At 33.3% G+C, this 12744-nt stretch overlaps 1 protein-coding gene across 2 annotated transcripts in view; it reads left to right on the top strand.

The window, feature by feature from the left end:
- The window catches only part of PTEN (phosphatase and tensin homolog), an 83545-nt gene that overhangs the window by 49504 nt on the left and 21297 nt on the right, over window positions 1–12744 (top strand). For both annotated transcript variants that reach the window (XM_033129773.1, XM_033129772.1), the window contains 2 exons: window positions 2843–2886; window positions 4641–4879. In XM_033129773.1, coding sequence (XP_032985664.1) covers window positions 2843–2886; window positions 4641–4879 — 283 coding nt within the window. The remainder of the gene's footprint in view (window positions 1–2842; window positions 2887–4640; window positions 4880–12744) is intronic.

Genomic DNA, 12744 nt, shown 5'->3' with positions numbered 1-12744 from the left:
TGGATACTGTATTTTTGTTTACTGGATACTGTATTTTATTGTGTATTCTATTTGACATACAACTTTCCACCATTTTGTTGGAAAAATTTAGCTGTTAATTTTATCTATTAAGTTTTCTTTTGTGAGATAGGGGTAGCTTCATTGAAGAGAATAAAGAAGACACCTACATGCCTAGCTGATTCCATGGCAAGTCTCACTTTACTACTGGAAGCTTTTCCTATTTATCTCTTTTTTCACTCTCTGTCTACTACTTCATAAAAACTCTCTCTTTCAATGCCTCTTCATTTCTCTTGTCTCATATAAGCCAATATGAGGTGGTGATTAAGAAAATATCTTTTGAGTTTTAGTTATAAAGAAGTATAAATGGTTAATTCTATCTAACACTTGTCTTAGTCAAATCCCATTTGCTGTTATTTATGTGTCTTCATTTCTGGTTTATTGAGAGACTTAATAACAGTGCAAAAAAGTTACAAGAAACTGTATGTGTGCATGCAGTTATCAGAGAAGGTTTTAATTAAGATGAGGGTCTTTATTCTTACCCCACCAACCCATCCCCGGTCACTTTTATCACTGCCAGTCCTGGGATATGTTCTCACATACTCACTATCCGATATACCTGTAGAGATTTTCATCACTTTTTCATGTTTTTCATTATTACTATTGGTCGGTTCTATCCTCCCAAATATTGCTCTTATAAGAAGTCTGGCTTTGGCTAAATCTTGTTTTGCTTTTGTTTTTAAAACTGTTTTCGATTTTTTTTATTGTAAGTGACATTATGGAATAGTACTGGAAAAAGTTTGAGTTTTGTGATCAGAGGTACTGAGCTTGATTCCTGGTTCTTCCATTTACATATTGTGGTTTGGGGCAAGTTTTTTTAGTGCTCTTCTGAATCTTAGCTTTTTCATATGTGAAATGAAGATAATATTAACTATTGTATGGTTATGAAGATGAATCAAAAACATGGAAACTCGTTTGTAAGGTGTGTGCATCTAGTACGCATTTAGTAGCTCATTATTTCCACTTTTTCTCCATTTCTTCCTCTTAACAGTAATATTTGAGAATCAGTGTACAAAGGTAGTCTTAATATGTTTGTCAAAGCATACATTTTGAGTTCCTGAGAAAGCATGAGAATTTCAGAGAACTGAATCTGCATGAATCTCAAAACGTTTATTTTTTGTTGTACTGTCAATGAGATCAGCTTAGAATTGTTTCCTAGCCTATATCTCCCCTCTTACCTCCAATGCCCTATCTTTACATGATTCTTCATAAAATACTTCATTATGGAATCTTCATAAAGAAATGACCATATCACTTCTTTAATTTGTACCAAAGAAAGTACAAAATGACTATTTTCTTGGTCAGTAAGTCTTTCTACCTATCATGTTTTTTTGTATGAGTATGAAATTATTTAGTAGGGATGCATACATGTGCATATGTCATTACTGAATAAATTTTCTTTTCGAGCAAAACTCAGTATACTCAATTACAATATGCTAAAATGGGAAAGCTTTGTTTTGAGCAGTAATATAAAAGTTGTTTATTTCAGGTCTGACCAGTTAGAAACTAGTGAATTGCAATTTGTTTATAATTAGTTCAAACTTCATGTGGATGTGGATTTAAAATTGTTTAAAGTAGAGGAACTGTACAGACATTTGCAGGATTTCTAAACATAAAATATAGGTCCCCAATCACTAAATTTGAAACTTCTGGGTCCAGTTGTTTCAGCATTCAGAATTTTTCTGTTGTCAGAACGATAACATGGAAGCGTATACTTTGTATTATAACACCCCAGTGGGGTTTAGAACAGTACCTAGAATTTCAGTTTGACTCTTCATTTTAAGTGTGTTAATGAAGGACTGCATACAATCTCATGTATTCAGATTAGGTTCTGCTGCAGTTGAGTTTCCCATAAATGTAAGAAAAAATGTTAGATGTTTCAAACTTTGGGGTTTTAGAGTTATGGATTAAGGGGCTTTGTTTTAAAATGCTCTTTTTATTTTAAGTACTTTTTTTTTAAATCTGGTTTGGTTAGTAGTTGGAGTTACCATGATGCTGCCGACCACAAACTAATATGCGGAATCCCTTTCTGAGCCAATTGATGTTTATAAACATGGCCTATTAATCATGAGTAATCCAGTGCATGATAACAAACGTGTCACTACTATTAAAAAGACAAGTTTTAGCATGCTTTAAGTAGTGCTAAGTCAACATTTTACTATTCTGTATTGATTTTGCTTACTACTCTTTCTAAGACTTTCATTAAAATTTATAACATGAGAGGTTATTGAAAAAGATGACCTTTGGCTTATCTGAAGAAAGGTCTGGTTTAAAAAAGTTCACGAAGTGTGGTGTCTGAGTAGTTCAGCATCATTTAGTTTCTTTTCCTTTGCTCTTACAATTTCACTATTTTTAACATATATCTTTTAAAGTATAATAGTTTGGGAAAACTGTGTGTGCTCAACTGTGAGGTAAAGATAATATTAAAACAAGTTAGTTATTAAATTCCATTAGCATTCAAAAATTTCCATGAAGGAAATTTGAAGATACAGATGCAGCTTAATTTGCAATGTTGCGTATTAGTGGCATCACAAGTTTTGTAAGCAAATGTATAAGCTCTAATTGCATACACTTAACATTTTAAGCTTTGGTTTCCTTAATTGTAAAATGAAGCTATTAAACAGAACCGGCTTCATAAGATTCTTAGGATTAAAAGAAATCGTTAATATGAAACACTTAGCATAATACCTGCTACATTAAAAAAGTTCAGAAAATGTTGTTACTACTATATTTTTTTCTCAATTGTAAAAGATAACTTTATATGACATTTAAACTTTTCTTTTAGATGTGCTGAAAGACATTATGATACTGCCAAATTTAACTGCAGAGGTAGGTATAAATGTACTGTATTATGTTATATAACTTAAAGCCAGTAGACTAAATCTTACTGTCATAGCAATAATAACCTCGATTATTAAGTGAGATAAATATTTATCTCAAAGATGGTCTTAGAAAATTTGAAAAATATAATTTTGCTGTTGTGTTTTAGGAAACAAGTTCCATATATACCTGCCAGTAATATTAGGAAAACTAAGTTGCAGAATGAAGTTAAAAATTAGGAGAAATTTCTAGACGAACAATAGGATAAGCAGGGAGTTATATCTAGTTTTTGAGGCATTTGGTATAATACCAGTAGCAAGAGATTATAGGGACAAAGCAGAACAACTTAACTATCTAGGAGTATGAGCTGAAAGGTGGGGAAGGGTGTAACAAATAGGTATAAGGAGAGCCTGATAGGTGAGAGCAGGGAATTGCTTTAAATGAGTTATTCTTCAGGTAGTCAGTTCTATATCAGAGCTTGCAAAAATTTTCATTTGTATTTACGGAACCCCTTGAGCCATGAGAGAACTGGAGAGTTGAGAAGTTTGGCAGATGCTGTTAAGAAAAAGTGAGTGCCAGAAACTACAGATTGATGTGTTTGTCATTGACCCCACCTGAAAATCTAGCATGGACTTTCAGTTGGTTTGAGAATTCAGAAGTACTAATGGTGAGAGTCAGTATAGATTCACTAAGAATGTTTCTTTTTTGGTGAGTTTAGGCAACTGATGACTAGGCAAAGCATGTTTTAGTCGAGGTTTGTCTAGCTTTAGACAGGCATTTAACAGGTTTTCCTAGATGATTTTGTGTGCCACGGAGGAAATGACGATAGAATGGTAGTATAGTTATTCAGATGACTAAGTGAAAGCTGTCCTTATGACTCCTAGTAATGTTAGTCATTGTCTATCAGGAGCGCTCTCCTGTCACACGAGGATTTAATTGATTGTATCCTGTCCCACATTATGAGTGATTTGCTTGAAGATAAAAGACATGATTTTTACGTATTTAGAAGACACAGGATAATTAGGTACATTGGATGTCAGACTTTTTTAAGGATCTTAATAGAATGGAACTGAGGCAGAGACCAATAAGATAAAATTTAATAGTGACATATTTAAAGTCCTTTTTCTAGACAAATTTTAAAAAACTCAACTCTGACTAGGGAACAGAGAACTTTTGGGTTAATAACTCAGTACAACTTTACTGTTGTATACTTTTATAAGTAGTTTTTCTAGTTTCTTTTGTAAATAAGTGCCTTGAAAGTCCTGTGTATATAACACTAACATTTGCAAAAAACAACATATTCAGCATTTTTATTATATGCAGTGTAAAATGTAATCCTTTCCATTGTCAATTTATTAGTAATCTATACTTTCTTTTGAATATGTTTTGTGTGATGCAATATTACTCCTTTTTGTTAGAAAATTCATTGAGAATCCTGATAAGAGGCCTATGTGACATTTCATTTTGAGTTCACCTTCACCTCTGATATGTTGGACCTGTGCTACCTCTCTATAGCAGTTTCCTCTTTCATAAAATAGGGAAATAATACTTGGCCTCCCTGTCTAATGGATAAGTTTAAGAGTTAATGAGAGGCTGTTTTATTCAAAAATTACAAAATTATCAGACAATAAATTGTTTTTCTTTGGAGTGCAGTTTTTCTTTTAAACATCTGTTGAGTTTATACGCAGCATTTCTAAAGTTAACTTTTAATAAACAATTCACAAGAGATTTTTTTCTTACTCCGAGTTATCTTTTTACCACAGTTGCACAGTATCCTTTTGAAGATCATAATCCACCACAGCTAGAACTTATCAAACCCTTTTGTGAAGATCTTGACCAATGGCTAAGTGAAGATGACAATCATGTTGCAGCAATTCACTGTAAAGCTGGAAAGGGACGAACTGGTGTAATGATTTGTGCATATTTGTTACATCGGGGCAAATTTTTAAAGGCACAAGAGGCCCTAGATTTCTATGGGGAAGTAAGGACCAGAGACAAAAAGGTGAGTTGTATTTGGTGTTTTACTTTCCTCTTCCTAGATCTAAGAATTTATTGGAAAATACATTTAAAAAAAAAAAGAAAGTTGGTAGCCCTTATTTCTTATAAACATTTAAATCAGTTATGCCGTAACTTTCATATTTGCAAATGACTGATTCAGTTTTCTGTTCATGCTAGCATTTTCATGTCATGCTAACAAATCTTCCCAATTAACTGTATTGCATATTTGGTATCATGATACACTTACAAAGCATTTTAAAACGCGGCACATTGATTGAAAGTAAGCTTAATATTTTTGAAGCTTGATTGAGAATAAAATGTCTTTGGTTAATAACTTGGATTCCATTACCTAGTAAAGTATGATCTTTGCTTTTATAATACATAAAGGCTATTCCTTGATATTAATAATATTGATATGTATAGTTAAGATTAGTCATAGTTCTTATTCAGAAGACTAAAGACTCTTGAAAATCAGTGACAAATTTAATTTGTGTAATACATTTGAAAGCAAAAAGTGAACTCTTGCAAGAACTTTTACAGTGATTTTAAAGAGATTCATTTCTTTGGATGGTAAATATGGCAAAATATGTTTACATTTCTTGCAGAGATTTTGTAAATTTCTCGTCTCCAAATGAAAAAAAAACCAAACCATTCTAGGTAGACGGAAAAACTCATTTAAAGAGCTCTATTTAGAGAGAGACATGTTAACTAACCTATGTGAAAAATTTATTTTAATTTTAATAATTTTTGCAATCAGGAAGATTTCCAGTTTAATTTCTTTTTAATTCAACTTCAAAACAGAACCATAAGTGATCATATCTATCATTTTGAACTAGATATTTACATTGATTCCTATTTCCTTTGCTCCTTCATTTCTTGTTTTGTCTTTGTGACTTTTTAGAATTGCATCTAAGGATGCCAAAGTACTGTTTATTGATGGTAGTTTTAAAAAAAATGAATCTTATATTAGTGCATGATTTTGGTGAATGTTGATTATGGTAGATTGTCTTCCTTTCCTTTATATGTGTGCACCTGGTTTGATAGCACTGGAATGATTTCCAGAGCAGAGAACTTGAGATATTTACTTTGGTTCATCCTTTTGTCATCTAGAGGGAAACAATTGCTTTTGATGGTTAAAAATAAAGAACGTAAATTGTTTTACACTTAAGTGAATAAATGCAGGGCGGCACAGGAAAAGAAACTGAATGGGAAGAAAACCATGCAAAAGTGGGTCAAATTAAAATATAACCGCAGGAGCAGTGGTAGAAATGTAAACCAGGGTCGCTGAGCAGCAAATATTTTGGTAGTAGAAAAGAAATCAGGTGAAAACAATTTAAAATAAAAATAGAAAAGTTGTGTAATGTGGAGCCAGAACACTAGATTTAGGTTAGAGGGCTCTTAAATTATTTATGTTATACACCTTTTAAAAATATGATGAAAGCTATAAATATTCTTCCAAAAATGTGCATGGTGTACATGAATGTAAAATTGTTCTTATAGTTTTTAATTGCACTCAGAACTATTTTTTAAACATAGAATGTAAAATAAACCTTTCTAAGAAATGTGTCTTATTTGTTTTTCATGCAAAAATCCGGTCACTCCTTGAGAATGATGAATAAATCTAAGTGGTACAAATTAACCAAAATTAAGCTTTAGTTCTGCTCAATAGTACATTTTAATGAAAGGGCTGCTATTATTTAGCTTTTAAACAACATGTTGAAACTATTTCATTGTCTTTGACTTGGCAACTTTTATGTCATCTTTGATATCCAGTCAATTTTGGCTTTTGTTTTTGGTGAAAACAAGTGCTAAAAATCCTTTCTCGCAAAAGAATGAAAGCAAATGGAATCTGTAGATTCTTTTGCCAGATGAGAGAGTAGGCTTGTGTCAAGAAATGAGAATTCTCTAAGACTCTTCATATAAATTCGCGTTGCATCGTTTTCATTGCCTTCTAGGTAATGAGATCATTTTTGGCAAGATACTGACATAATGCTATATTAGAAAGGAAAGGATTATGACTCCACCATTTAGTTTTAAGGTTGAAGAGTTAAACTGTATAAACGAGTTTATATTTTATCCAGTTAATGGCAGTTAAAATTGTGGCTGTGGAATTTGTCTTCTGAAGACCAGTGAACTTATGTGTAGCAAAGAATTTCATAGTTGCTTCTACTTCTTGACAAAACCTCTTGAGAAGCCCGATTGAAAGTCTTGGCTTTTATGAGTTTGGCAACTTTCATAACAGTAGACTTTTCATGACAAATCTTCTTGCACAGGCTATGATCCCAGGCTTGGCCCTCACAAAGCAGGAGAATACTTTCACTACAATAGATAAGGTTTCTCTCAGGCCTGATGATGGTAGAGTTGCATCTCAGTGTGTACTGAGGAACAAAGCAGTGAGTCACAATGACATGCAGAACTTCTGTGTGTCAAAGCAGCAAAACCAGATTATTTTTCCAGGCATAAAGGTGTACTATCTGTCTATAGAACAGTGAGATTTCTTCAGAAAATTTTTTGGGTTTTTTTTTTCTTGGTTTTTGGGTTTGTCTTTGTTTTGTTTTGTTTGCAAAGAAACGTCACCATTTTGAAAATGTTAATGTCCCCTGAAGTTTCCAAAAAGGACTCTAAAATAAGAGTTATTTTTGATTGTGTCATCATGCATATATTTGATGAAACTAGTAGCTGGCTTAAGCTAAGAAGCCACATGCTAAAGGAAAATGGTATTTCCAATTCTTTCATGACTTGCTTCAGTTTTAGGGAAAAAAGTCAGTTGTTTTCTTTCTTTTTTTAAATGGATAAAATTGTTTGATAGAGACACTGCAACAGTCTTACTTTCCTGTTGTAAGATACAGATATGTTTGACCATTTCTAAGGTATTTGTCTTCACCATGTTCAACTGTGACTTTTTTGTTTGTTTGGCATTATAGCCAACAACAGCCTTTTATGGTGTTTTAATCAAGGATTTTGAGTTGGGGACAAATAAAGGTTTTGTAATGGTCTAGCCTTTTTTAACTAAACTGTTCTCTCATGCAGTCTCTTTTTTTCCCCTTCTTCCCTCTTAAACATACCCACCCACACGCATAGGCGTATGCAGCCTTTCTGATGTAGGTACTTTTTCAGGATGGTTGACTAAATGCTTCTGATAGAACTAACCACATAAGCACTTGGGATATTTCAATCCATCATGTTGAGAGAGAAAAGTAAAACCCAAGTATACTTAACCTTGATTATACGTTATTTTCTCTGTTTCCAGTTTAACTTAGATCCAAGAGAAGTCTCCATAGTCAAAAAGTGAGGATATATTTTAATTTGTCAGTTAGAAGATATTTTAATGATCACAATCTGGCAATATTGTCATTTCTGTTTCTCTGTAGAGGTGAGGAGAGATTTGATGAAATAGCAAGACCCATGGGATATTGTTGTGAATTGGGTTTCCAGGCGGGAATTCCCCTTCTCGTGAAATGTTTTTGTTTTCCTGTTCCCGAATCCCGAGAAAAGTTGGTTGGGAAAGGGGAAAATCAGCTCCTTGAGAGCAGGTGGTTGGTAGTATCGGCCGTCACTTTGTGGAAACTATTCGTCGTGGAAAACAGAAAACAGTTTATATCTCAGGATTCGTAAACGGGAAAGCGGAGAAAATTCCTGAGAAGGGGCGGTAACTCCCTCTTGGAAACCCTAGTTGTGAAACAGGGGCCAGAAGGAAAAGATGAAAATAAAATGTAAAGTTTTTAGTATCATGTGGAAGAATGTAGGAGTATCTACATCATCAGCAGAACTGCTCTAAGCATAGTATATTCTTCACCCTCTTACAGGTTGGACTGTGCTTCAAGTGAAAGTTGATGGGCTAATAGAAAATAGAGTTTGTACATACTGTTGAGGATGGATTCAGTACAATTCTTATGTATAGCTGTTACATGGTGTTAAGATTCAGAGTTGAATGATTTAGCCAAAATTGATCACTTTTAGCATCTTGGAATCAAAATAAATCATTGAGATCTATGCTTAGCTCATGATTAATTAATATACCTACACCATTTCTTGGGTGTATTATTCACAGGGTCTAAAGGAGTATGCTAATGTGTTCCTACCTTTATCCCTGTGTATATTTAAAAAGACAAAGAGAAATTTATGAACAAATGCTCTTGACGAAGATTTATTTTACTAAATAGTGCCATTTGATTTTAGGTTGCAAGAGCATTAGAAAGCTAGATACAGTGGATAAAAGTCATAGGATTTTTCCCCCCAGGAATGTTGCTTATTTTATAAATGATAAAACTGGGTGCTTTGATTAAGATTATCCAGTCAGTGACAGCATTCAGAGTAAAATTTGAGCTTGGCACACTGTTGATTTCTTTCTACACTGTTAAATCCACAAATCCTGGAACAGCAAAAGAATTTTGAGGTTCAGAATTTATTTTTGTACGGGGTCAAGCTCTCCTGAAAGGTCATGTAAATTCTGATGAAATTGACCCATTTTGACAAGGCTCCTCTGTTTATACCCTTCTTTATAAAGAAGCTAAGGTTCTTAATGACCACTGATTTAAGTAGTTAAAAACATTCAAATATATTACATGTTTACCTAATGGTTGGAGTATTAGTGAAATAATATATTTTTAACCTTTAAAGACTGTAATTTCATCATAAGAAAATTCAGCTGAGCATGTTAAAGCTGTTGATATACAACTGTGGAATTCTTCCAGAGAAGTATCTTATAATAATTAAATATCCAAAGTAGTTTTATTCTTGAAACATCTGCTAATAGATTTATCCTCTTTCAAGTATTTCCTTTTAGGTTGAGTCTGTAGGTTTGCATTTTTGTAATTGTGAACCACTATTATAGGAAATACATGCATTTTATCAATTTTCAATTTGTGTGTGATTAATTTTATTAGAACTGTCTTTAATGTTGTTTTGCTTGTATCATTAATTTTAATTATAGAGAAACATTAAGAAGCTGAAGAAAATTGTATTCTTTGGACATTTATGTAGGAGCAAAATGTTTCTTCTCTCCCTCCTTTCTTTTCCCCTCCCTCTCCCCCTCTTCCTCTCCCTCATCTTTCTCCTCTCCATCACCCTCTTTCTCCCTCTCCCCTTTGTTTTGAAGAAAAAGGAGCCAGTTGTCATGTTTTGGTGAAGAATTCGTAGACTTTGCAGAGACTTGCTCAGAATAATCTAGCAGTCTACACATTTCCTCGGCAGACTTGGTGCAAATTAGGTGGCAGAGTGGTGGGTTCCAGCTTACCGTAAAATGTGCCATTGTGTTAGTAATGCCCAAATAATATTTCAGGTTTTGAATGTCTTGTAAAAGTCAAAGTACAACTAATACCTCCTATAAAGAAAAATGTTTTCTGAGAGTGGGATTAACTTCTTGAGGGAAGGAAGACTCCTATCTTTTATTCAGTAATTTATATGAATGCAACTATGTCATGCTTCTTTTGCATAGTTTATCCTTTTGCTTTTTGAGCATGTGGCAAATTATTCCCAAACAAGCTGTCAAAAGTTTCTTGACCCCCACCCCCACCCCCACAAGAAAGTGTGGTTACAGGGCAACTCCTGGGCATGGTTCCCATCTAGTCCTATGCCTCTCAGTCTGCATTTGCACTTAATGTTTCAGAATTATAATCCATAATTCAATATTTATTGTAAACTATGAATAAAGAGTTAAGACATCCTGTGAGTGCTGGTAAGTATGTATTTTGAAAAGATTCCCAAATTTTCTGAATTTCAAAAGGCAAGCTTTTATTATGTGACAAACTTACCCAGAATCTTTTTTATCCCTCTCTCTTTCCCTTGCCTTCCCCCTTCTAGATGGTGGCAGGTAATGTAATCATTAACATTTATTTTTTTGATTAAACTTTTAGGAAAAACACTTGAGCTTTTGATTTTTTTTCCCAAAGCAATTATTACAGATAAAGTTGCTATATATTATGATCTCTGTGAGTTCATTAGCTTATCATTAATGAAGACTTAAGTCTTCTAGTAATAATAAATACTAATGTTATGTGATCCCAAGAAGATGGACTTTCTGGTTTCTCTGAGGAATAAATTTTCATGTCCTTTTATATATAATCAGGTTATCAGGTTATTTTTTTCTAGTCTATTTACTACTAAATTTTCCCATGTGGTTACCTAATGAAATTTTCTCATTTTCTTCACTTAAAACAAAAGAAGCTATAATTATGCTCTTTTTCAACTTTAAAAAACAATATAACATTTTTATTTTTTCTAACATTAATTCTCCTGGGCTAAATTGTTTATCTAATACATGGTATGTAAGCCTGTTATCCAATTTATATATTCATAAAATTGTAAGATATTTTATACGTTGAAGGACCTTAGTAATTGTTAAATTCAGACTCGTTCTAATGTGAATGATAAAACAGATTTGCAAAAATCAAGTTGTCCTCGGTCATTTGATCTCTGTAATAACTCAAAACCACACCTCCTAACCTCAAATCCAGTATTCTTTCTCCTGTACTATATTCTCCTGTCCAAATTATTTTTCTTTATTATTTTGATTCCCAAAGTAGAAACTCGAAGGGGGTGGGGAGGGACAAGCAGTTGTATTATAATGTATTAGAACTCTTTCAGTTCAAGTCACAGAAACCCACCTCAAAGTAGCTTAAACAAAAGGAGACATTTGTTGGTTTATGTAACACTAAAAAAGCTCTGGCCTGAATCTAGGTGATTAACCGATGTCAAGAATCTCAACTCTTCTTTGCTCTCTATATACTTTATTTTCAGACAGGCTCTCTAATGTAATGGCAAAGTATGACTCCTAGTAGCTCCAGGTTTACATTCTGACTGCGTTAGCAATTGCGGTGGGAAGAGAGCTACAGTCTGCTCAAAAATGCCTCGATTAGGGCCTGATTTACCTGGATTAGGGTATGTACTCATCCCTTAACCATTCTGGCCAGAGGCTTGGGGCATACATCTGAAGCTGAAGGAACCCCACCCCCACTCCCAAACCACAGGGAGCTTGATAGCTTCCCAAAGGGGAAAGGCTGCTGTGTAGAGAGAAAAATACCAGTTGTCTGCTTCGTATTATTTTCAAGGATTCTGTGGTTCATGCACCACTATTTAGTACATTACTTTAATTAGTTTCATGGAATTGAAGTTCTATAGTACTCCACTTCGGATATTCTTCATAGATAGGAAAAATAAGAGCTCAAAGAGGTCTTAATTTTAGACGTAGTTAGTAGGGATGGTATTAGTAAATTCAGGACATGGGACTAAAAAGTTTTAGAATCAGATTCACACTTAGGTTCAGGTTATGGTTTTTAACAGGATAGTTATATGCACTGGGACTGTTTTCTTGTCCTTAAAATAGAGATGAGTATATCTATCTTGTAAAATTGTAGTTGGGATATATGTAAAATGTTTGGCATGTAGCTTAAGATACAATAACTACTGTTATATGCTGTCATCTTAATAATAGCCATTCTTCAGAGCCATATTTCTTCATTTGTTGAATTACTTTACTGTAATAATTTTACTGTGATCATTCTGAAAAACAAATTTCCAAGCTTCAAGCAAACACTATTATGTTAAAACATCTACATTATTTCTAAGTTTAGAAGTGCCATTGAAAAGTCTACTGAAATAGAAAATTACTTCTTTACTGAGGAATCTAGATTGTGAATTCATCGTAGAGAAGATGATCTGAGAGTATTGATACACAGAATATGAACAAAACATTACATATCTTGTGCTGTGGTATCTGGGTGGTATTCTGGTCTGGTAATATTATGGCAGTATTGTAGGTTTGAAAGATGTGCACAACCTGTACTTTTAAGTCTCTGTTTTTTAAGAGATTAATCATATACAAGAGATTTGCATAAAATAACTCAGGTTAAAAAAATAAATAGTTCATTA

The sequence above is a fragment of the Rhinolophus ferrumequinum genome, chromosome 16 (genome assembly GCF_004115265.2).
Source record: "Rhinolophus ferrumequinum isolate MPI-CBG mRhiFer1 chromosome 16, mRhiFer1_v1.p, whole genome shotgun sequence".
NCBI classification, from domain to species: Eukaryota; Metazoa; Chordata; class Mammalia; order Chiroptera; family Rhinolophidae; genus Rhinolophus; species Rhinolophus ferrumequinum.
The sequence above is the reverse complement of the archived record's forward strand: the minus strand, read 5'-3'. Positions and strand labels throughout refer to the sequence as shown.